This window comes from Strongylocentrotus purpuratus, unplaced genomic scaffold, assembly GCF_000002235.5.
Source record: "Strongylocentrotus purpuratus isolate Spur 01 unplaced genomic scaffold, Spur_5.0 spur5_scaffold_8, whole genome shotgun sequence".
In the NCBI taxonomy this organism is placed as follows: domain Eukaryota; kingdom Metazoa; phylum Echinodermata; class Echinoidea; order Camarodonta; family Strongylocentrotidae; genus Strongylocentrotus; species Strongylocentrotus purpuratus.
This window is the reverse complement of record NW_022145614.1, coordinates 31,058,909-31,081,598: the sequence shown is the minus strand read 5'-3', so window position 1 is coordinate 31,081,598 and position 22,690 is coordinate 31,058,909. Positions and strand designations below refer to the sequence as shown.

The 22,690-nt window shown below is 36.9% G+C and overlaps 1 protein-coding gene across 4 annotated transcripts in view; it reads right to left on the bottom strand.

Moving 5' to 3' along the window:
- The window catches only part of LOC587533 (FH1/FH2 domain-containing protein 3), a 138,707-nt gene that overhangs the window by 43,110 nt on the left and 72,907 nt on the right, over positions 1 to 22,690 (bottom strand). For all 4 annotated transcript variants that reach the window (XM_030975740.1, XM_030975741.1, XM_030975742.1 and 1 more), the window contains exons 9-19: positions 21,785 to 21,928; positions 16,574 to 16,833; positions 13,330 to 13,505; positions 10,235 to 10,348; positions 8,394 to 8,456; positions 4,260 to 5,897; positions 3,667 to 3,699; positions 3,253 to 3,294; positions 2,632 to 2,700; positions 1,020 to 1,346; positions 312 to 404 (exon numbers count right to left, since the gene is read on the bottom strand). In XM_030975740.1, coding sequence (XP_030831600.1) covers positions 312 to 404; positions 1,020 to 1,346; positions 2,632 to 2,700; positions 3,253 to 3,294; positions 3,667 to 3,699; positions 4,260 to 5,897; positions 8,394 to 8,456; positions 10,235 to 10,348; positions 13,330 to 13,505; positions 16,574 to 16,833; positions 21,785 to 21,928 — 2,959 coding nt within the window. The remainder of the gene's footprint in view (positions 1 to 311; positions 405 to 1,019; positions 1,347 to 2,631; positions 2,701 to 3,252; positions 3,295 to 3,666; positions 3,700 to 4,259; positions 5,898 to 8,393; positions 8,457 to 10,234; positions 10,349 to 13,329; positions 13,506 to 16,573; positions 16,834 to 21,784; positions 21,929 to 22,690) is intronic.

Genomic DNA, 22,690 nt, shown 5'->3' with positions numbered 1-22,690 from the left:
TCTTCAAGCAAATCATTCAACATTCATTTGAAATATATTAAGAGATATATGTAAGTATATCATTTAATGTGTTATACTGTTAATAATCATTTTTCTTTCAAAAAGAAGTAAGTACTCTTAGTTGGAATTATAAAATAATAGAGTTTTATCATGTTAGAACATTGCCAGTAAAATACCAGCGATTCGTAAACAGTGCGTGTTTTGTTAAAAGCAACAAGCATATATCAATTAAATGCTATTAAACCGGCTCCCTGTTTCAATAATACAAGTTTAAGTGATTAACTTGATATGAAAGATCTTTTTCTGCCCACCAGGTCTAGATGATATGCTGCTCTTTCTTGAAGGCGTTTCGTAAGACGATGATGAACGACGGTATTCACGATTCGATCGGGAGTAGGAGGAGTCTAAAAATGGGAGGAAAATTATCATTAAGTAAGCCAAGTTCACATAGAAATTAACATGATAGTTCATAATAAAGATGAAAGAATTTCTAAATAAAGGGTGTATATAAAAAAAAATGCAAATAATTCAAGTGATGAATTTGTTTAGTTCTACTATGATGATACGACAGGAGAAAAGACTAATAATTGAAACTTAATGATCCTGATACAAAGACAATTCTTCACTTGGTAAACACACAGCAATTATTTCATCTAATTATGTTCGAACAGGTTTTGACTCATTTAAAAGTAAGCACCGTAAAACCAAATCAAATGAAGAAGAAAATGGAAGCTTCCATAAAAACAAATGATTCAAGATTCATAGAGTAAAATTTTCCATTCGTAGGTGAAAATCTCAAATATTCATCCTCAAAGTTGAAAACTACTTTTAAAAATGTTTTCTGTATCTAGAGGAGACAACCATATATTTGACTCTCAACTCTTTTTACAGCAATGGTACATCATCTATTTTTGATATGCATCATTGATTGCAATTGTTGCAATAATTGTTTAAAATACATTAGATGCATCTATCTTTATCATCTAGAAAATCAGAGTGGACACAGCAAGCACCCCTACCGCTGGGTGAACTGGATCTGTATTTGTCCCTATCTGTCGCCCTCTCTGTCACCCTCTCTGTCCTCCTATCGGTATAACTCTTCTCAGAACCCCTGTCTCTGGACGAAGAACTCTCTGTCCCATAACTCCTCTCCGTACCCCGATCTCTAGTTGAAGAGCTGGAGCGAGGGGCGGTGGAGGAGGAGTAAGAGGTAGATGGGGGCGTAGAGGTTACCCCTGTAGGGGGCTTGGAGGTAACAGAAGAGCTCCTGGTGGTCACAGGGTGCTTCTGCCTGGGGAGGGTGGCATAAGGGGAGCTGGCGAGCTCCGCTGGGCAGTATGGGATCCCTGTTCCGGGAAGGTAAGTATTGACAATGGACGATGGGAGTGCAACAGGAAGGAGGTATGAGAGAGGATGATAGTTTGTTACAGAGGAAGGTAGGATTATACCAATCGAGTTGGGATTGCGGAACACATGATAGAGGTACAACACAGGGGTTGATAGGATAGGAATGGTGTGGAGTTGTTTTGGAGTGGGAAAAGAAAAAAGAATGATTGTTGAAGCAAGGTCGAGATTGAAAGGTCCACTCGGTAATGACCTATTGTCCAATTATAACCAATTTGATAAAACAATTCTCACTTTTTTTATAGCAATAGGCCAAATGCTATCGACTCCATCTCTCCCTGAACCAACATGTACATAAACATACATGTATTGGTTCTAGAATTTTGAGTAAGTAGCCAACACAAATATTCATTACAACATTATAAATGTAGGCCTATTTATACAAATGTAATTACATTTTTGTTCTATCAATTCCAGATAAACATTGTCTGATTAAAACTTAAATTTGCTCCATTTCAAATTCACTCTTTGAAACTGCATTAGTATTCACTTCAACATGGGAATCTCTATATTGTAGTTGATAGAGAAGAATTGAAAACAGAACAGACAACTCTCTAGAATGCTAGAAGGTTTCTGACACGGCTATAAAAAGCATTCACTTCACAAAATCTGAAGAAAATCATGCACTGAATAGATACTAACCATACACTGCAATATGAAAGAAGTAACAAATATATATATGTCAATTAAGAAAAATGCGAAGATCAACATAATAATTTGCTCATCTTTTTTGAAGAATCTGAATCAAAACACATTCTGCAACAATCTAAGAATTTAACACAGCAACAATACACAAATGACGGCAACAAATAATTGATGATGTCCCTGTTTCTGCACTGTTTATTTTGACTTGATGAGTATGTAATCGGTCAATCTGCGTCAACACATCTGTACTGCTCTGTAAACTGATGTAAATGGAACAAATTACTACATGAAGATTGCTAAATTCATCAAACCCATGCATTTAAATACTCAAACAACAACTGCAAGCCAAATCTTTGTCATCTAGTGATTGAACAATCTATATGAATCTCTTCAGCTACCGTCAGATATGAATCTAAAGCACCGCTTTTGACGTACTCCTAAATCACAAAAAACAGACAACAAAGAGACTATAACTTCACTAGAACACTTGATTATTTGGTTGCAAAATCCATGAAAACTGCAAAACAAGGCTACACAGAAATCAGGCAGAACCACACTACGGCAACCTGCTCCGTAACTCACATGACGAGGGCAGCAGACCCCAATTTGTCCTCCGCAAGATGGGTTCAGGGTTAGCCAGACGAGCCCATTCTAGAAAGGGGTTTTAGGGGGTACAGTCGTGAGGGTGGTGACTTACAAGGAGATGGTGCACATAATGTGTCATATTACATAACATCCAGTCGAAGTGGTGTGTGTTTTGTAAGTGGTTGCTTTATACACAATATTCAAGAGTACAGACATAATGGGAAAGGGACATTCACAAATCCTTAACAAGAAGAGTGCTAGTCATAATTATCATAATTACATGTGGTACTGCTCAGTCACATATATTGCATACAAGAGGAGACAAATATTGCAATTCTTGTGCCGAACAAGGGAACAGGTGAACAGAATATATTGTCAATAAACAGACAGAGTGGCAGACCAAGTTTGGCATCCATATAATGCATATATCACAGGAAGATTCACAATAAAATAGTATTTTTCAAAACATTTTCATTAATAAATGACTCAATCATATATCATGAAATAAGCATACTTTGTACAAATCTATTTCTCTTGAAGATGATTAACATTTTCTTTAATTCCAAACTGAGATAAGAGATCAAAATGACACTTGGGGTGACAACATGTAGAACTTACTATCAGCACTAGTATCACCATAGAGAGTAGAAGATGAATTAGCTAAAAGTAGGAAAGAAAGGAAGAAATTATGAGCAAAGTATTTTATGACAGAAAGCTAAAAAGATAAAGAAGGAAAATAACAGAAAATAAAGCAGAAAATATGCTCTACTACAGTATGTATTGAAACAAATCATTCAAGTTTTAAATAACAAACTGGATTGAACAGTAACTCAATTCACAACAGTCTTTATTGTACTCTGATCTTATAATGAATGTGATTCAAGGTGATTACTAACAAATATGCAAATGATAAAAGTACAGTAACAATAATTTTATCTGACATCCTTTTATAAAATCACCCAAGTAGTATCACATTAATGCACTTTTGCTCAACAAAAAAAGAAAGCAATTTGATGAAAGAAAAAAACTTACAATTAATATTCTCACTGGACATTCCCCACAAACCTTGAGGAAAACAAGAAAAGAAAAAGGAAAATTAAAAAAACTTTAAGAGATGGAGACAAATCATCACGTCATGAAACTTGCATCTTGTACACTTTCAAACTTCAAGCAGGATACATGAGTTTCTTAAATGAATATAGAGCAATTATATGGGTATAATGTATGAATATTGGGGTCAGCTTATTATAGCCATGCTTAGATGAAATATTTGATAAATGACGACCAAATTGACATCATTCATATGTGATTTGGACAGGTTCAAACATGCTTGAATAACACTTTTGATATCAGTGTCATTTTAATATGCAACATGATTTTTGGGTGATACTGGCATCATTGGATAAATATGGCTATATTTTGAATGGAAGGAAAATGAGTGGGGAAATGCATCATGATGAATCAAATTAATTATTTTTTTACAAGATTTTGGTTGGTTTGCGCTTTGGCTAGCCATTTTCAATTACCTGGGGTTTTTCCATATTCTACGAAATAATCTAAGCTGGGGCTTGTAGCATTATTGCATCAAGAACTGTTCCAATTTGCGGTTTAAAACAAGAACTCACTCGTGGGTTTCTCCTTGACTGTGACTTTCTCCTTGACTGTGACTTCCTCTTCAGAAGTGGACATCTCATCTCCCTCATCATCCTCCTCATCATCATCATCCTCATCATCCTCATCTTCTGGTGGTGGTCCGCTCTGACTACCACTCTTGAGGATCATCAGTAGATCATCCATGTTGGTGTCCTTCTGGGTGTGACGACGGAACAGCTCCGGTTCCTTGTCAACTTCTTCAAGGGTCTCCTCACATTTTGTAGAGTACTCGTCCTTGTTCTTGTCTTCTTCCTCTTCCTCTTCTTCTTTTTCCTCCTCCTCTTCCTCCTCTTCCACGTTCTCACCTTCTTCTTCCTCTTCATCATCCATCTCATCAAGGTTCTGCCCACAGAATTCACAGATGTGTCCCTTTACTTCTTCTTCTTCTTCTTCCTCTTCTTCCTCCTCGACTTCTTCCTCTTCTTCATTGTTCGTTGCATCCAGACCACCTTTTAAGAAAGCCATGATGTCTTCCTCTTTATCAATCTTCTTCTCTTCAACGTTCTTTTTCTTCTTTCTGGGCCAGGTGCCGAAATCAGGTTCATCTTTCCCCTGCTTCTTATCTACTCCCTTTCCATTCTTTTGTTCAATCTTTCCATTCTTTTGTTCAATCGTTCCATTTTTCTTGTGTTCTCCGTTACATGTGTGCTTGTGATCTTTGGTCTTGAAGTTCCTTGGTAATGACATGCCTCCTGTTAACAGAGTCATCAGGTCATCTCCCTCATTTGCAAAGATTTTATTCTTTGCAGTTCTCTGCGGTCTTCCCTTCCCTCTACCCTTGAGGCTTCCATTCTGAATCTTATCATTCTCATGCTCTTTCGTTTTATTCTCCTCCTCATTCAACTTATTCTTCTTTTCAATCTCGCCATTAAGCTTTGACTCGTCTTCTTTTTGGTCTTTTACAATGTCTGTCTGCTTCTCTTCCTTCTGTGGTTCTATGGAAGACTTCTCACTTGTTTGATCTGGTTTGATGTTGTTGGTTTCCTCCACGATCTTTTCTTCCTCCGTTGTAATGCTCACCATGGCCTTGAAACTTCTCCGTCTCTCAACAGGCTTCTTAGATGACCCTTCTTTAGAACCATTACCCTTCTCCGCTTTGGTCTCATCCTTTATCTCTCCACTCTTCACCTTCACATCCTTTGCAGCATCAACCATCTCTTCATTTGTTGGTCTCTTGATAGTCACGCTATCTGTGTCCTCCTTCCTCTTCCCAGCCGTTTTCTCCTCAGCGCTCTTCTTTGCAACATCCTCCGTTTCTTTTTGTCTATCGGATGCCTTCTTCGGAACATCAGGTTCCTTTGTCTCTTCAGATTTAGTTGCCTTAGGAGTCCTTGTTACCACAACTGCCTGATTCTGTTCATCCTCATTCTCAACAGATCTTCTGGAGTTTGTCTCTTCATTTTTCATCCCTGATGACAACCCTCCTCGAAGTAACGCCATGACGTCATCCCCATCCTCCTCCTTCTCCTCTCTCTTCTTCTGTGGTGAATGTTGTGCCTTCCTCTCGTACTGTTTCCTTCTCCTAGCTGGAGAGGGCCAGGTACCATAGTTCTTCTCCTCCTCTCCGTTCTCTTTGCCTCCCTCTACCTTCACCACCGGTCTGAGACGATCTTGAGGTACAAGGATGGAATGGAAGATGAATATCATGTTGGAATGAAACTTGGGCGTGGTAGTGGTGTGAAGGTATCACGGCAAAACATGCTTCCATTCTCTGTATAGTGATTGATCACACCAAGCTACAATCCATGCTAGTACTACAGAGTAACATCATCAAAGAAGCGAGCAGACATAATGCTGAATGCTCTAAACATTCAAATTACATTGAAAATTCACAGCAGACTTTTACAGACTTTGCTACTAGTACATCTTAAATAAACTATCTGTTATTCAAAATATGTTATTTCTGCTTAGTATGTACTAACCAAGTACGGTATGTACTATTAAAACATATTATCTAGATAATTAGCTAGAATCATACTGTATAGACTCGTTAGGTGTATGTCATGCTTTCATATCTATCCAAAGAACCTAATCATCAAAGTTTTAGTAAGATGTCATTTCTTTTGAGTTATTTTATGTTAGTCTTTCTTTTTAAAGTTCTCCCCAATATTGATATACATGTATACTCTTCAAAATTATGAATTTTTGTGAGCATGCATCTCATCTGCCAGGATAACAATATGTATACATCAATACTTTGAGTTATTGTTTTCTTTTTATAAATATTTCTGGATATGATTCAATAAAAAACAATGTCATGTTAGTTTCAGACTTCATCACAACTGGTAAGCACTGTCATTACTCCTAGGAACGGGTGAGACATACAGGTGTATAGATCTTCATTAAACACACCATGCATGATAACAGGACACAGGAATATCAATTTATATACATCTATACTTTCACTTGTTTTGTTTTCTTTAAAACAAAAATTGAGTATGGTTCAAGCAAAAACAAATCAAACCATTCCCCATAATTCAAATATGATAGTCATATTGTTCTTTCATTACTTTATGTACGGTAAGTACATTTCTGGATTTGGTGTTATCATTGCTCTGGAAAGATACCAGAAAATAATCCAAGTTTTAGCGATTTGTAAAAGACTGCATTTTGACCAGCCTTTGAGGTCCAATTCCAAAGTCCTGTATACCACATGAACACACATTCAATACCTCCACCAGAATTGTCATCCTCTGTGTTGTCATGGCAACAATCATCTTCCGGTGTGGCTTCATCTTCCTCCACATCGTCTTCTGCATCTTCATTTTCACTCTCCTTCTCTCCATCAATATTTTGGTCTTGAGTTTCATCATCTCCATTACCATCTTCATCATCGTCTCCATCATTAACCTTTTCATCATCTTTATCATCATCTTCTTTATCATCTTCTTTATCATCTTCGACTTCGTGAGGAGGATGAGGAACTTCATCCTCATCACGACATGATTTCTCTTTAAGATCAGCTTCCTCCTCTTCATGAAAAGTTTTCAACCTTTCATGATCATCATCAAAGCTGTCCTCTTTGTGAGTATCTTCATCACTTTCTTTGTTGCCATGACAACTACCAGGATCACATTTCTGGCGCACATTTCCCTCTTCCTGATTCTCCCCTTCCATGCTCTCTACGTGCTCTACTGCATTCTGGGTAATATGCTGGTCATCGGGCGACCAAGATGGCTTGGAGGCGTGGCCATCTGTTGGACTTGTTGCCAAGGCGACAGATGGTGACCTTGGTCCAAGCATTACAAACTCGCAAGCATCACTAGCATTGTTGTCATCTGGGCAACAAATTCATTTCAAATAAAACAAATAAAATAAATAATAATAATGCCTTCAGTAAATCTTAATCTAAACAAACCCTCCTAATTCAGATCACTCATTCGATCGTTGAAGAAAAAAATCAACCTCCGAGCAGCATTTTAATAACTTTTTGGTTTCGAATATTTCCTAAAACATGCTCATGGATGCAGTTTGTAAAGGATTTAAGACTATTTTGTGCATAATGCAATGCTACCATGCTTGTATATTTTTCCCAATCATTTCATTCAAATAGCATTTATACTATTCATACAATATATTGCTCCTAAAAGAATTATAGGAAATAACAGAGTTATTCAAATCAAAGCAAAAAGTTTTTTTTGATAGATACCAGCTTTATGCAAATAATATCCCTTATCAACATTCATAGAGAAATTTGATTATACAAGAGTGAACAGATAAACTCTAAGTATGTATAATAAACCCCAAAGTAATGTGTTAAGTTTGCAAATTTAATACAAAGTGTGAAATCATTCCTTTAATGTTATGGTATAGCATTATTGCATTATTAATGGCTAATATTTGGTTGTTAGTTTCCTTATGGAACATGGACTTCTCCAATCTAGATTTATATATATTATTACAGAACATGTAACAATTAGCATTCCAATTAAACTTCTTAAGTTACATATACATCAAGTTCGAATGCATGTGTTTTAATTCATCCTCAGTCCATTGTTCATAAGAAAAGAAGTTTTTTTGTAAATATCTCACATTCTTACATATCAGATAAGAGCAAAGGTCTACTATAAATACAAGATCACAATCACACAGCACGCCTGACTTACTGCGAGATGACGACTTGCTGGCCGAAGAATCTGATGATTGACTCTTGTCATTTCTAAGAGGATCTTTGGTTTTAACAATTAGGGTCACAGAGATACAAAACAAAGGAAACATAATCAAATATACTAATTCTAAATGACTTCATAATCTACTCCTAAAATTAATAGCTTTTTTTAAGATGCCAAGCTGCTTAATTTAAACAAAATTGTATATATCGTCCATATTTTCACGAAGTGACGGTAGTGAATGAAAATCGCATACACTTTGCGTTACAATTTTCCTCACTACCGTCACTTCGTGAAAATAGGGACGATATTATTAATTTCCTTTTCAATCTATCCAAACTTAATCAACTTTGGTGACCATATTGTGAATGGTGATCTAATTCAAGTTTTGAAACGTAACAAAGTTTGAATCACCATCAAACTTTGAGAAGAACAGAATGCATGTTCATCTTCAACACAATCATCTCAATAAACAGTGCTCAGAGAAAGAAAGAAAATACTGTCAAGAAGAGCAGTTTTGAAGAATAGTGATACAGTGATATAAATACATCTAGAATTGAACATCACTTTTCACATCCTCAACAATGTAACCATAAACACATCACTGTGTAACACTTTGATAAATAACTGCATCAGAAGGGAGTTCTATAAAATGGAGACAGACGTGAAACACCTAACGAATCGATGCACATTACACCATAAAAAGCCAAAAAGCCAAATCATGCTGATGATTAGGTGAAGGCAAGACAAAGTGAAGCAAACTCCAGGATTAAATGATCAAGAAATAGACATATATCATGCCGTAAACACACACATGATAAAGCATTGATTTGCTGTTCTTTGAAATTTAATTGGTGCTTGTAGTATAAACGCTTGCTGTAAACAAACAGAAATGATGTATTATATGGCAATCGTTTCATACCTTAAATTTATATCAAGGGGAAAAGAAATGTTTTATCTTTTATGGATTCATCCTAAGACTTTAAGAAAAGAAAGAGTTTTCACATTGATACAAAAATTTAAAAAGAAATGGTTATCAAGAACAATAACCCGATAAGCAGAAATGAAAAAAATTATTAATTCATAAAAACGTTATCAAACATCGACTGGCTGGTTGTTGCAAAATGGGTAATCACACAACAGTTATTTAAACATTCAGGACTTGAAAGACTCAGACTTGAAAATCGCATGCTCATCTGTAAAAAACAAGAAACTTGGATATTAGTTTGTGATGTCAGTCAAACATTAAAATATCTGCTGTCAGTTTTGACAGAAGGGAATCATATTGAAAGTTAAAGATAGTTTTTGTGATCTTACAAAACAAGTCTAGACTCTGTAGACTGACACATGTGCTTGGTTAGTAACATACATGTACATACAGACAGACAGACAGTTAGACAATCTAAATATTATGAATGGTAGTCCCGATTTCAATGAAAATCAGATGATCTGAAACTACATCCTGTTATTCATTTTCTCTGGTGAATAAGGATGAGAGTTGTAGACTCCCTGGTAAATTCAAGTGTTGAACAACTGCATGCATTCATGTAGATTTTGATGTGCATTTTAAAAAAGAATGAACAAAATGAAAGTTATTAGTGTGAAATACATAAGGACATGTCAATTACAATGTCATCAGTGAAATTAACTATGAATGATAGCTACATGTAGATTGACTGAATTTCTCAACATGATGGATTCAAGACATTATGGTAGTAAAAACAAACATGAGGTTTCTGAAACATGAAAGTATGGGGTCCATATCTTAAACATCAGGGGAGGGATGGAGAGGGGTGGGGCACTTGCAGGGGTGGGGTAGGGTGGGGCAGTCTTTATACCTGATTGGGGGGTTTGAGGGGAGGAAGCGCTGAGGATATCGGCCGTACTCTCTTCTTTTACAATGGCTCGGATGGATAACTTGTGTCGCTTTTTGGGTGCTGCAGTCTGATCACCTACAATGAAGGAATGGTTAAATCTCTGAATCTTAATGATAGTTCGTCTTGATACACCTTGAATATGTCAAGATGAGTAAATAATTAAGAAACTTATGTTTCTCTGTTTTACATGATTCAACTAACTCTTAAGACCAAAAAACACCCAAATCACTCACTGACTAAACATGTGGTTTCTTAGAATGCAATTCATGGAATGATTTTCCTTTTTCATCATTTGACAGATAACAAACATATAAAACACATATCCTGTAAATAACACAGAAAAACCCAGTTCTACCAGACACAGATAATTACTGCATATATTTCATATCTCATCACAGCTGCCAAACACATTTTTCTCATGAAGGCAAAGATGTTTGGATCTTCTTTCTGAATGAGATAAAGCTGTGACAATTCATGAATCACAAAGTGTTGAGAAAAAACAGAATAGCAGGAATAATGGTATAAACCTGACTTCCTTACTCTAATTCTTATTTGATTACATAGAAAACAACTGGTAAAATTCAATAAACAATACAAGATGACACAGAAAAGGCCTGAAGACGTGACTTGACAGATAAAAGTAGAGTTTGAAAAGCAAGAGATATAAGAAGATTAAAAGGAGAGACAAAATAAAGAAGAGGGGAAGAAGGTGAAAAAAGAAGGATGAATCATTATCGCAAGAAAATATAAAGTGATAGAGAGAAGAAATGAGAAAGAGATGGATCAGGACAAGGAAAGACAGAGATAGGAGATAGAGAGATAAAGATGGAGGTATAGAGAGATATAGTATAAAAACAGAGAAGAACAGAGAGAGACAGACAAGAGAAAAATAGAGAAAGGATATTATAAATGAAGCATAAGATAAAAGCTGGAGCAGTGACAGAATTAAAATGAGAGAAGGAAAAGGAGGATAGGAGAAGGGAAGAAAAAAAGAATTACAGGGAGAGATTTGTAGAGACAAAAGTAAAGACTGAGATACTAGATTACAATGTAAGAAGGAAAGAAGAGAAGATGAAAGAGAGAAACCTATTTCACAAGAGCCACAAGACGTGACAAGGTACAAATTAGAGGTTGAGCCGAGACTTTGAGAAGAACATAGCTGGTAACAAATGTCAAGCACACAAAACACAGACAGACTAGATCCGTTGTGATTTGTTCACAGGAAGAGCCGATGAATGTGTCTTTGGAAATGGCTTTGACATGACACGTCTCTCTATAAATTCTTCCGGAAGGACTTGTTTATAGCCTAAATTCCCTCAGCCTGGGGTTTCCCTTGTTTGCCATACAACATGGTATGTTGCTACAAAGACAACATCAAATGTGTCTGGGCTCCCTTCTTCCAGTAACCCATAATTAAGGTAACATTGAAGGGGTAATAAAAATGAATTCCTTAATTGGAAAATTATTAAATAAACCTTTGAGGGTTAAAGAACAACTCCTAAAGAGTGCACTCTAAAACACCTGGATATATGAAGAATCATAAGCGTAGTAAACTTTTTAGAATTGATCTGATCACGATATCTTCTGTTACAGTGGAATTGTTCCTGAACTTTAAATAAACAGAATATGTTCTCTCAACCTTGATAAGTCTCAAAAAATAGCTAGAAATTCAAAATTATGAAAACCATTGGCTTTTAAGAGGGGCAAACATTTGGGGTAAACTCTTGTCTAATACCTAATTGCCTGTATGGAGCCAGAATGATATGACTTCTTTAATACTTTGAACAAATGATATATCCCATAAGAGCTTTCAAGGATTTCATTTCGCACAAATTCACATTACCTATAATGAGGTTTGGGATGACCTGAAAATCTTACGTGAGAAAAACCACTGCTAATGAGTGGGTGCCTGTATTGTAAGAATAACTGTGTAATCTGAGTGATTTCCTCTGTAATCTGTTTAATTGCGGTAATTAGACAGGATTCTGCAAGTGACAGGATATCCCTGCCAGAAGTCAAAGGATATTATCACCTTTTAACGGTAATCTGCAAACATGGGTTATGCAACCTTTCCCACAATCATATACACACTGGAATCTAGGTTATTGCTGGAATTAATGAAACCTGTGAATTCTTTCACCCTAGAAAAAATATGTTTTCCAAATAGAGAAGCAGATTCATTGTAAAGAATCACATAATGGAATTAGTTAAAATTTAAGCAATGTAATCATTTTTGTGTGATAAGATCTTCTAATTAGAATGTTGGGGATAATTACAATTTATTTCTTTAACCTAAATGAACATGGACAGCTACTGAAAAGATTTACAACAGCATAGACAAGGTATAAAGCCTTTCGGCTATAAGTGCTTCACATTATGCAGCCAGTGTTGTTTAACACAAAGCAACATGTTGCACATGCTGTTTTTGTATATATATATTGCTTGCTGGAAGAAAAAAAAAATGTTTACAGCAAGGATTTTCAATTCATCCTTATTACACCATTGCTATACACACATACGTAGAAACATAAATAATGTGTTTCAAGCAAAAAGTTTGCTGACTTCATGCGGCAGCTACAAAACCCATTACAAATCTCTCTACAGATATTTATATACATCACTTATTTTCACCATTTCATAATAATCATAAATTTGCCTTTTACATTTCAGGTATCTAAATGGTTTTAAAAAAAGTTGCTCATTAGCATTACAATTCATTCTGGAACTGACTTGGCAACAACTCTTGATATTCCGTTGCAGGTTGACATGTTGAAATGGATGACGTTTCTCCATCTGGTCCAGATTACACAAACATCTTGCTGCCACACTTACCACAAATATTCAGCTGCCCAGTCCTCCTCCTTCTTTATCATGTGAAAACCTGAAATATAATAATATTGACACACAAACTCTCTTTTTCTCTCTCTCTCAGTCTCTCCATCTCTCTGTCTCACAGTCTCTTTTTCGCTTTGTTGTTCCCTGTGTAATAAATCCCTCTTCTCTCTCTTCTCATTCGAGTCCTAAAACATGCTATGCATACGTCCCATAAGACTTACCACTAGGAGTACTAGCAGTGCTGTCTGAGTTATTAGCATTGTCTCTTCTCTCTCGTAATCTTTGCCTCCGTTCTTCTAACGTCATCATCGTATCATCGTTTCCGTTACCGTTCTGTGATGAGTTGGGTGTGGTCCCTTCATCATTGTCTCGTACTGAACTGCCAACCCCTCTCCTCCTGAAAGGTAGCAAGAAATGTGAGACAGTTAATCAAATATTCAACCCATATAGGTGATCCTTGGCATTTAAGATGCTTTTCAAATGTGTCAGATTTGGTCAAGGTCCACTGTGGGTACAACTCTCACAAATAAGCCTAAACATGGGAAAGAAAAAAATTGGAAAATATAAGTTGGATCGATTATAGCTCTTTTATCATGGCATAATCATTGTTTTTATTATTTTCATTAGAATGAGCATTTATTCCTCTTTAAAATTATACCATATTTGTTATGATTTTGCAGGTATGGAGTGAGCCTTACAATAGAATAAGGGGTTAGGTTAAAAGTGAAAAGTTGCACAATTAACTGGTGAGCACTGATTCAGTGGTAGTTATGCAGAGGAATCTTCTTTCTTTGACATAAGAGAGTGTGATGGTTATATCTTCTCTCCCCCTTCCTCACCCTCTGTCCCTCCCTCACCCATTTCTCCTTCCTTCATCCCCTCTCTCCCTCCCTCACACTCTCTCCCTCCCTCACCCTCTCTCTCCCTTCCTCACCCTCCTATCTCTCTCCCTCACCCTTCCCTCCCTCCCTCCATCCCCCCTCATATTGTCCGTTGATCTTTAATTTCCATCTATCTCAATTGATGTTCACCTCCTGATCAATCTCAGCAGAGCCCTCCACCAATTCCACTGCGAGGGTCTAGACCTCTTCTCTATCTCTCACCCCTTCACCCCTCTTTCCCTCCCTCACCCTCTCCCCCTCCCCATTTCTTCCTCCCTCACCTCTCTCCCTTCTCCCTCCCCCCTCATATTGTCCTTTGATCTTTAATTTCCATCTTTCTCAATTGATGTTCACCTCCTGATCAATCTCAGCAGAGCCCTCCACCAATTCCACATTCTAGACCTCTTCTCCATCTCTCCCTCTCTCACTGGAGATCAGGCATGAAAACCAATCCAATATTGTAGGGATTATGTTAATCCAAAGTAGATATCCAAAGACAGACAAATGAAAAACATTCTCATAACTTCATATTCCAGGTATTATTCCTCAACACAGTCCACGACCACAGAAATAAGAATAGTGCACATGAAGTCTACATCCATCATTTCCAATAGGTAGTCCTTCTCTGTGCTGCCATCTCAGATAGGTTAACAACACACAGAAATTCATCACTGATGCAATCATATTTCCTATCTTCAAATGAAGTCCAATCAGGAGTTGTATTCCAATAACGAAATCACTTCTTTCAGCTTAAGATTAAACCATTACTAGAAAAGAGGACAGACATTCATCACTGAACGGTGAAATGTCTTTGATATTCTTCCACTATGTCCATTAGCACTGATTCCCACATCTAAACAAACTGTAACGCATCTTCAGAAGGTATTTCCTCAAAGAGCTAAACGAACAACATCACAAAAGGCTGACCTGACAGATTGTTCTAAATCAATGCAAGTACACATACATGTAGTACTTAAATCAAGGTGAGCGTCATTATTTAAGTGGTATCTAATCTGATGAAAGTACTTCAAATCTTGTCTTTAAAAATAGTTTGAAAAGCTTCTTGAATTTCCTTGTTTGGGGTTATTTCTCAATCCATGGAAACTCAATTTTGTCTTTGACGGTTTAATAAATTTGATTTTGGTATGACACACATTTTCTAAGACTCAAGCCCCTGTCATTTTGTGCTCAGTTTTCAACAGGTCAAGAGTATCTCAAGCATCAAGTCCTATCTAAAGGACAAGGTTCTTGATGGAAACGATGCCTTACGAAATGGCATCAATGTACAGACTAGGTTTTGAACCCAGGGCCTCCTGGTTCCAAAGCCACTGCACTAACAACTGAGCCAAAAACTAAAATGGACAGCAGAATCAATATGTTTTTTCTTACTGGAAGAAGCCCAAACATTCCAAGCTCAAAAAATCTTTCAAAAGGAATTAAAATTTTACTACAGTCTGCATTCACTGATTTCTTCACAAATACTGTCATATTCTTTTCTTTCTGTAATTAGATTGAATGAGCTGCTATTCACTTTTACAAGTAATTGAAAGAGAGCCCCACAAAGTCCAAATCACAGAATAAATTCTCAACAAATCTTTCTTGAAGAGACAAATCTCCTCTTCTGCAAAGGAAAGATATTGTGACACAATAACATTTTCCTAAATTGAATTCTGTGGAAGCAATATCAGATTTTCATAACAAACTGGTCATCTCCGTCTCATGAAAATATTCATTGAAAATATATTTCATTGTCAAAAATCCACCAGGATAAAACTAGATGACAAATTCATTTGTCATATGTACATTTAACAAACAAGGAACTAGATCTAGACAAATGGTGTCCCCTAAGTCTTTTGATATTGGAGCTTTACCTGGACAACCTTATGACATCATCAGTATACATGGATACATGGATGTATACAAGGGAGTGGAGCTCAATCACAGCTCAATCCTCAAACAGAGTAAAGCCAAAATGAAATTGATTAAGTACACCCATCACCCAAAACTATTTTTCTCTGAATAATACAGGTTCCACTTTAGAGATATTGCAAGTTTATTATACAGTCTCAATCAACACAAAAGCAACTTGTGAGTAGACTACTTGACACACCCATACGCACTCCGATCTGGGTTCTGTGCGCTGGGTTTCAATTCAGAACACAGTTAGTATAAGAAATTTATGGTGAAGCATTTACCATGAGGGCATTTGTTGTTTAATGCTCCTGAACCATATATTTCCCTTCTCTTTCTCTGCACAGCGAGTCCCTCCTCATTCCTGCTCCGCGATGAAAACTGACCTAAAACCATGTTAGAACCTAATCTTGACCCAAGCCCTAACCCTGCATAGCTTGAAACAAATATTACTGGATTTAATGTTGGGTCCCTCCTTTCTGGACCCTTGAATTTCCCTTCTCCATGTCTATACAGAGAGAGACCCTCCTCATTCTAGCTTCTCAATGATTTGAAGTTTGAAGTTACCGGTTGCTTCATGTTAGAACCCAACCCTTTATCTTTTGTCCAAAAAGAAAGCCTAGAACAAGTGTCAATGGATTGAACGTTGGATTCCTCCTTCCATCCTCCTTACCTTTCCCTTCTCCGTCTCTGCGCAGTGAGCCCGTCCTCGTTCCCGCTGCTTGATGATAGCTGCTCCTCCAGCGTACTGCCCAGCTTAGGATCCAGAGACACCCTCTTGTTGACATCATTACCCCATTCAGGCGTGGTTCGGAGTGACCTCATGCTCTTACGGTCGGTGGCAGACGGGTCCATACTCCGCCGTGCCTTGCGTAAGCTCTGCTTCTGCTGCATTGGGATGTCCTCTTCACCATCTTCATGCTTGAGAGCAAACTAGAGTTGTCACAAAAATGGGGGGAACAGTCATGAAATTTGTAAACAATATCAATTTAATGCTACCCCCAAAACAAGTAACCAGTTATTGACCCTTCCCCCTCCCCCTAACATCATGCATCATGTTATGATTAATGTTCAAAATGTATTATATTTGTTAAAGTGGACAGAAACAAAATCACAAGATTGGAATACATACTCCTAGATTAAATCATTATCCCATTATTATTATTATTAATATATTTATATATTGTTTGTTTGTTTGTTTTTGTTGGGGGGGGGGGGGGTTAGGAGCTAATCTCTTTATTAAAGGCCCTGTCTATTTGTTGTGTTGCTAATACAACATGGTATTGTAAAGTTCAGTAGATTCACCTCACAGTACAAACTACAAAGGAAATGAATTTTCTGGCAAAGCAGCCTGGCAGGCTAAAATGTAATTTGATGCGTGTATTCAATGTAAATTATCCAACAATATATAAGTTTGTAGCCATGGCATTAACTCATATACAGTTACATATAGTTCAAGGCCTTCTGGCTCCATACAGATAATAAACACTTTTTCATCAGGTATTGTATGTAAATATGAAAGGTCAACTAGAAACTTTATCTAGGACCTCACATTCCAAACATCAGCATACAATGGTGATAACAAATGTGTTACACAATATCTATTTATTTATACATCTCTTTGCGTACATCTCTTTTGTGTACAATTCTTTTGTACAATTGGTCACCATTGCCAAGGGGTAAGTCTTGCAGTTTCCTCAGGGAAAATCAAAGTGGTAGAAGAATTAGCAAAGAATAGTAATTGAATTTAATTAAGATAGATAACTTTGTGGTTATTTTCTATTTATTGTTGTTGTTTGTTGTTGTTGCTGCTGCTGCTGTTGTTGTTGTAGTAGTTTTCATTTCTTGATTTTATCTATATATTGTTTGCTATTTATGTTGGTGATTGCACTTATTGAGAAACCTTAAATGTTCATGCTAATTTTTTTTGTCAGACAACTATTCTATTCATACAATCTGCACAAAAACTAATTCAATTACTCATGTGTCTATTCTAACTACTCATGAAATAATGTAGGCCATCCAATAAGAAAAATTTCATAATAAATGAGTTGATGTAATAAATTATCAGTCTAGTTGTAGTAGCTTAACTGAAGGTGATGGCCTTTAACTCTTTGAAACACTTATCAAGAATACAAAACACACAAACTTGTAATTTAAGAACAAATTCCCCAAACACTCTTACTTGCCGCCTTGCAAGACATTCTATACAAAAGGTCACAGTAAAAATAGCATAAAAACTACTTTCAGAGATCAAACAGACTTGTGCGCGATGAATCAAATACACTTAGGTAAGTTGATATACTGCCATTTCCTTTCGCCATCAGATTTATCTGCTCTGCTCTACTTAACAGATAAAAGGAAATAAATGGCTTTTGATTTGTTTCAAGAAATTGATATTTACAGTGATATATTAATAAATGTCATGTTCTATCATAAAAAGGCTTCTTCTAACATTTAAATCCTGTCTGCACTAGTTTAGCCTAGGAGGATTAGACCTCCCTGCAAGGTCACTGATAGGTGGTTATCTCATCAAATCAGCTCTCAATTAACATGAGAAAAAGGGGATCATGGGGGACCAACAAGCACCAATTAAGCACTGTTTTCTATATAGAGGGCGCAAGTAGCTATAAGTAGTGCAGTGGGGCTTTAAGACCTTTTAGATTTCGCCTCAAACATCATGGAGAACGGACAAGAATGTATAGACCTGTTTGATTTGTATTTACGTCAAGGAATGGTATGAAGCAGAATTGTTCCCTTCTATCACAACCAATGTAAAAGTTGTTCTGGGGAATTATGAAATGAAATCTACACCCATCCCTGATGCAACTTGACACAACATCTGTCTTGGCTGACCTGACCCCAAACCCAAAGTCCCACGACAGAAACTAACTGAATTTAGTCAGTAAATAAGAGATAACTCAAATGAAATTTAGAGAATAATAAATTATATTTCAAAACGTGTTTTCATGATGTATGTTGCACTGTCCTTTAATGTTCCTTGTAGGAAATTTCACGCATGTTATGATCACAATAAGATTGTATTGCTTGTTAGTGTGCTGTTTATTTGTTTGCTTGTTTATTTGTTTTTGTTTTGCTTTTAATGATTGGATATGTACAGAAACAAAAACAGAGAATGATAATTCAGAAGGGCTACAAGGACATGGGAGAGAGAAGGGGAGAGAGAAGGGGAGAGAGAGAGAGAGGGAGAGAAAGAGAGGTAGGGAGAAGTAAGAAAGGGAGAGAGACACAGGGAGATGGAGATCGAGGGGCGAGGTAGGGGGGTGCGAATAATTTTCTCTCACCTCCAGCTTCACAAACGACTTTTGGAGGTCATTAAACTCCTTGACCTCATCTCCACATCAGCTTAGACTGGACAGCAAGATATCCACTAACATTCTGGCTCATTTAGGAAGGAACTTACAAACAATAATATCAGGACAACTTAACCCTCTCCCTACTTAAAACAAAACTTGCTCCTATCATGGACCTATGTTCTGTAGGTTAAGAGGGGCTCTCCTGTCACCAGCTACCAACCCTCATGGGGGAAGACCCAATTAAATGGGGGTGCACATACAGGCTAACATTACAATCAACATCCATGCTCCCCTGGGATGAGTTTAGAAGAGCGGTGATGAGGGTGAAAGGTGGAGGAATAATAAATGACGAAACCGTGGATATGAGAGGGACATTAAATATTGCAATTAGGACAACAGCCCGACAGACTGAGCAGAGATTACTAAACGTGTCTCTGGACTGATAAAAAGCATGACTAATGTTAAGAACTCATGTTTGATTATCTCAAGCTACAACTGGTCAGTTTTTGTTAACTACACTTGTATGATCTTGGTATCTCTTAATCTATGTTCCTGTCTTTCTATTTCGAAATGTCCAAGAAGTTCCTTGTATTACACATTGGAGCCAGACAACATATTCTTCAAATTGTGTATGAACTGCAACTTCAAATACTTGTTAAACCAATTTCTAAATTTATCGCCATCTTTGATTGACTAGCTAGCTTTGTAGGTCTTTCTGCCAAAGTGACAGGGTTTTCATTCTGTATTGTATTTTCAAAAAGATATGATAATCGAACATTACGCAAATCTTCTAGGATAGTCTTCCATAAATCAATCTTCTGGAAGATACAGAATCGACTATGGTTTGTTGTGACCATAATATCCAAGATGGATTGATGATAATCTTGAGGTCTATTTCAGCACCCCATCATAAACCAGGTTGCGCCCCTGGTATGCAGGTAACTCGAAGCCTGTTAGGATGTCCATCATATCGCTGATAAACTTCTTACTGACATTCATTGGGTAGGCATCACAGGGAGGTTATCGCAAGCTGCCATCATCAAGGCTCTAGCTCTTGATTTCTAACCTATCATCCGGTTAGAGCCAGAAGGGTATCAACTCTGTGTTAAAGTATATGAGTTAAAGCCCTTCAGGTTCCAAACAGACGATATGCTGCGATTTGAGCTGTTTGCACCTTGTCTACCGACATCGCTTCTTGTCTGATTGAACCCTATGTCAAAGTTCTTTCGAGTTAAGCTATCATTATTTTTTCAATTAGCTATGACAGGGTATCAAGTTTACTGGAAAAATTCTTGACAGTCTCCAGAGTCTTATCTCTGTTAAAGTACATTGTCTGTTTAGTGCCAGAAGGGCTTTAGATCCTGTACTGTAACACATAGTTAACACCCTTTTACCTCCAAAGACACAATATTATCATCTATTGAGATCCATAAAGCATGTTCACTCTACATGTATAACTAGTGCTATTAGGTAGCATCCTTCTGGCTCCTAACCAGGCAATATTTCTCGCTCATGACTTGTGTCGACAAAACGCAACTCTTGCGGAGCTGTCAGAAGGCCAATTCTCGGAACGAAAAGTATACCATTGTTTCTAAGATCTATCTCTAAATTTATGTACAATTGTTCAACACCGATCTAATACGTTTGAAGTGAACAGAAATGGGTGTAAATCTTCAGCTTTTTCTGCTTTTGCAATCACATCACTGGTACAAGAAAGCAGGGAACATGGACGGAGATTGACTGCCTTTACCTTTGTCTATGGGAAGCTGTATATGCAACATTCCTTATCACATCCTAAAAACAAAAGCCTCTGAACATCTCTTGCATCTTGTTTTTGGAAACCTCTGTCTCAACATTTCCTCTAATTAAGCCATCCTCACTGGCTTCCCACGAGACGGACTACCAATCATAGACGGACAAGAAATCAAACTGCCAATGAACTGGATTCCATTAGTCATTCAACATCCCAATATGTTCTGCTTTTCGTCAGCGGTATGAATCGTCGGCCCAGTTACCCATATTAGGGATGTGAAAATAATATAAAGGTGAAAATTAGAAGATATATCGGTAATGGGATGGATGCCAGAAGGGTATTTCTGAAAATCGGATGGGGCAAAGAACGTGGGCAGGTAGGTTAAGAATATGAAAGAAATGGGAGACATGGTTCTGTCAATAAGGAGTTATATAGAGATGAAAGAAGGTATATGAAGCAAGATGTAAGGGACGACGGAGAAGTTCATAAAGATAACAGCAATTTAGATGTAGATAATGGATACCAGATGAAAATAAGAAATGCCACTGATGATAATGACAATAGAGTTGGGTCAGGAAAAACCCAGGATTTTTGTAAAAGGAGGGAAAATCTTAATATTAGGGGGGGGGGAACTTTGGTATTAAAGGGGGCAGGGGCACACTGGTTGCATCCCTAAACCCACCACTTATGTTGAAGATGTTGATGATGTTCATCCAACTTATACACCTTTATGTTTATTACCTATTCGCTTAAAACTTAAGCCATACAACCCACTAAGAGTCAAAGTGTTTCAGCTCTTACGGCCTGGCCTTACCTCATAGATGCGTATCTGTTCCATGAGGTCTAGATCTGTTCCGGACCGACCTGTCAGCCTCTGTGTGACCTTCTCCATACCCTGGACCTCTAAGGAATCAGTGATGTCATAGAAAGAGTCCTGGTCTGGGATCGCATTCAGAGTCTGAAAAGAGAAGATAATTTTTTATTTTTGTTAATGCTTGATTAATTATTCGCATGTATTCATTGTCCATTATACTTTCTCTATTAAACAGAGCTCATCAATTGAGAGTTATGTTTGGAAACTAGCTTTGATAGACTATATTGTCTGTTCCAAGCAAGAAAGGCGATAGATAATTCGTACCCTTTTACTTAGAGATAGTGCCCTTGCAGCTCGACAGATGATATCTTATAAGTCAAAATTCACAAATAAGTTATTCAGATGGATAAGTATGGTGGTGGAAAATTTACATGGAGAGATATATCCTCAATTGAACTTGGTGCCAAACTTTTAAACATATCAATCCTATCTTACAATTTGGGCAATTAGTTTGAGAGCTTCAATTCAATTTGAATATCCAATTATAAAATGTAGTGATAATAAATATGTACATGGAGACATGGTGCGATTAATCATTTATTTAGAATGAATAAATGATAATAGAAAGAATTTATCAACTCCTCTATTGTTAAGCGGCAAATATCACACAGTTAACCACAACATAGTATTCATAAATAATAAGTATGATATCTGTAAGAAAAGGAGAAGTTGTATGACTCTTTATTCCCTTTGCGACTAAAAAAATAATTGACAATTATTTATCTCCATCATCTGTCATCTATTTCAAGCCAAAAAAGCCACATGTATTCCATGGAGAATTATAAAGCTTTCATTTTCTTTTAATGAATAGCAAAAACCATCAAAAGAACTTTGACTTTCATAATG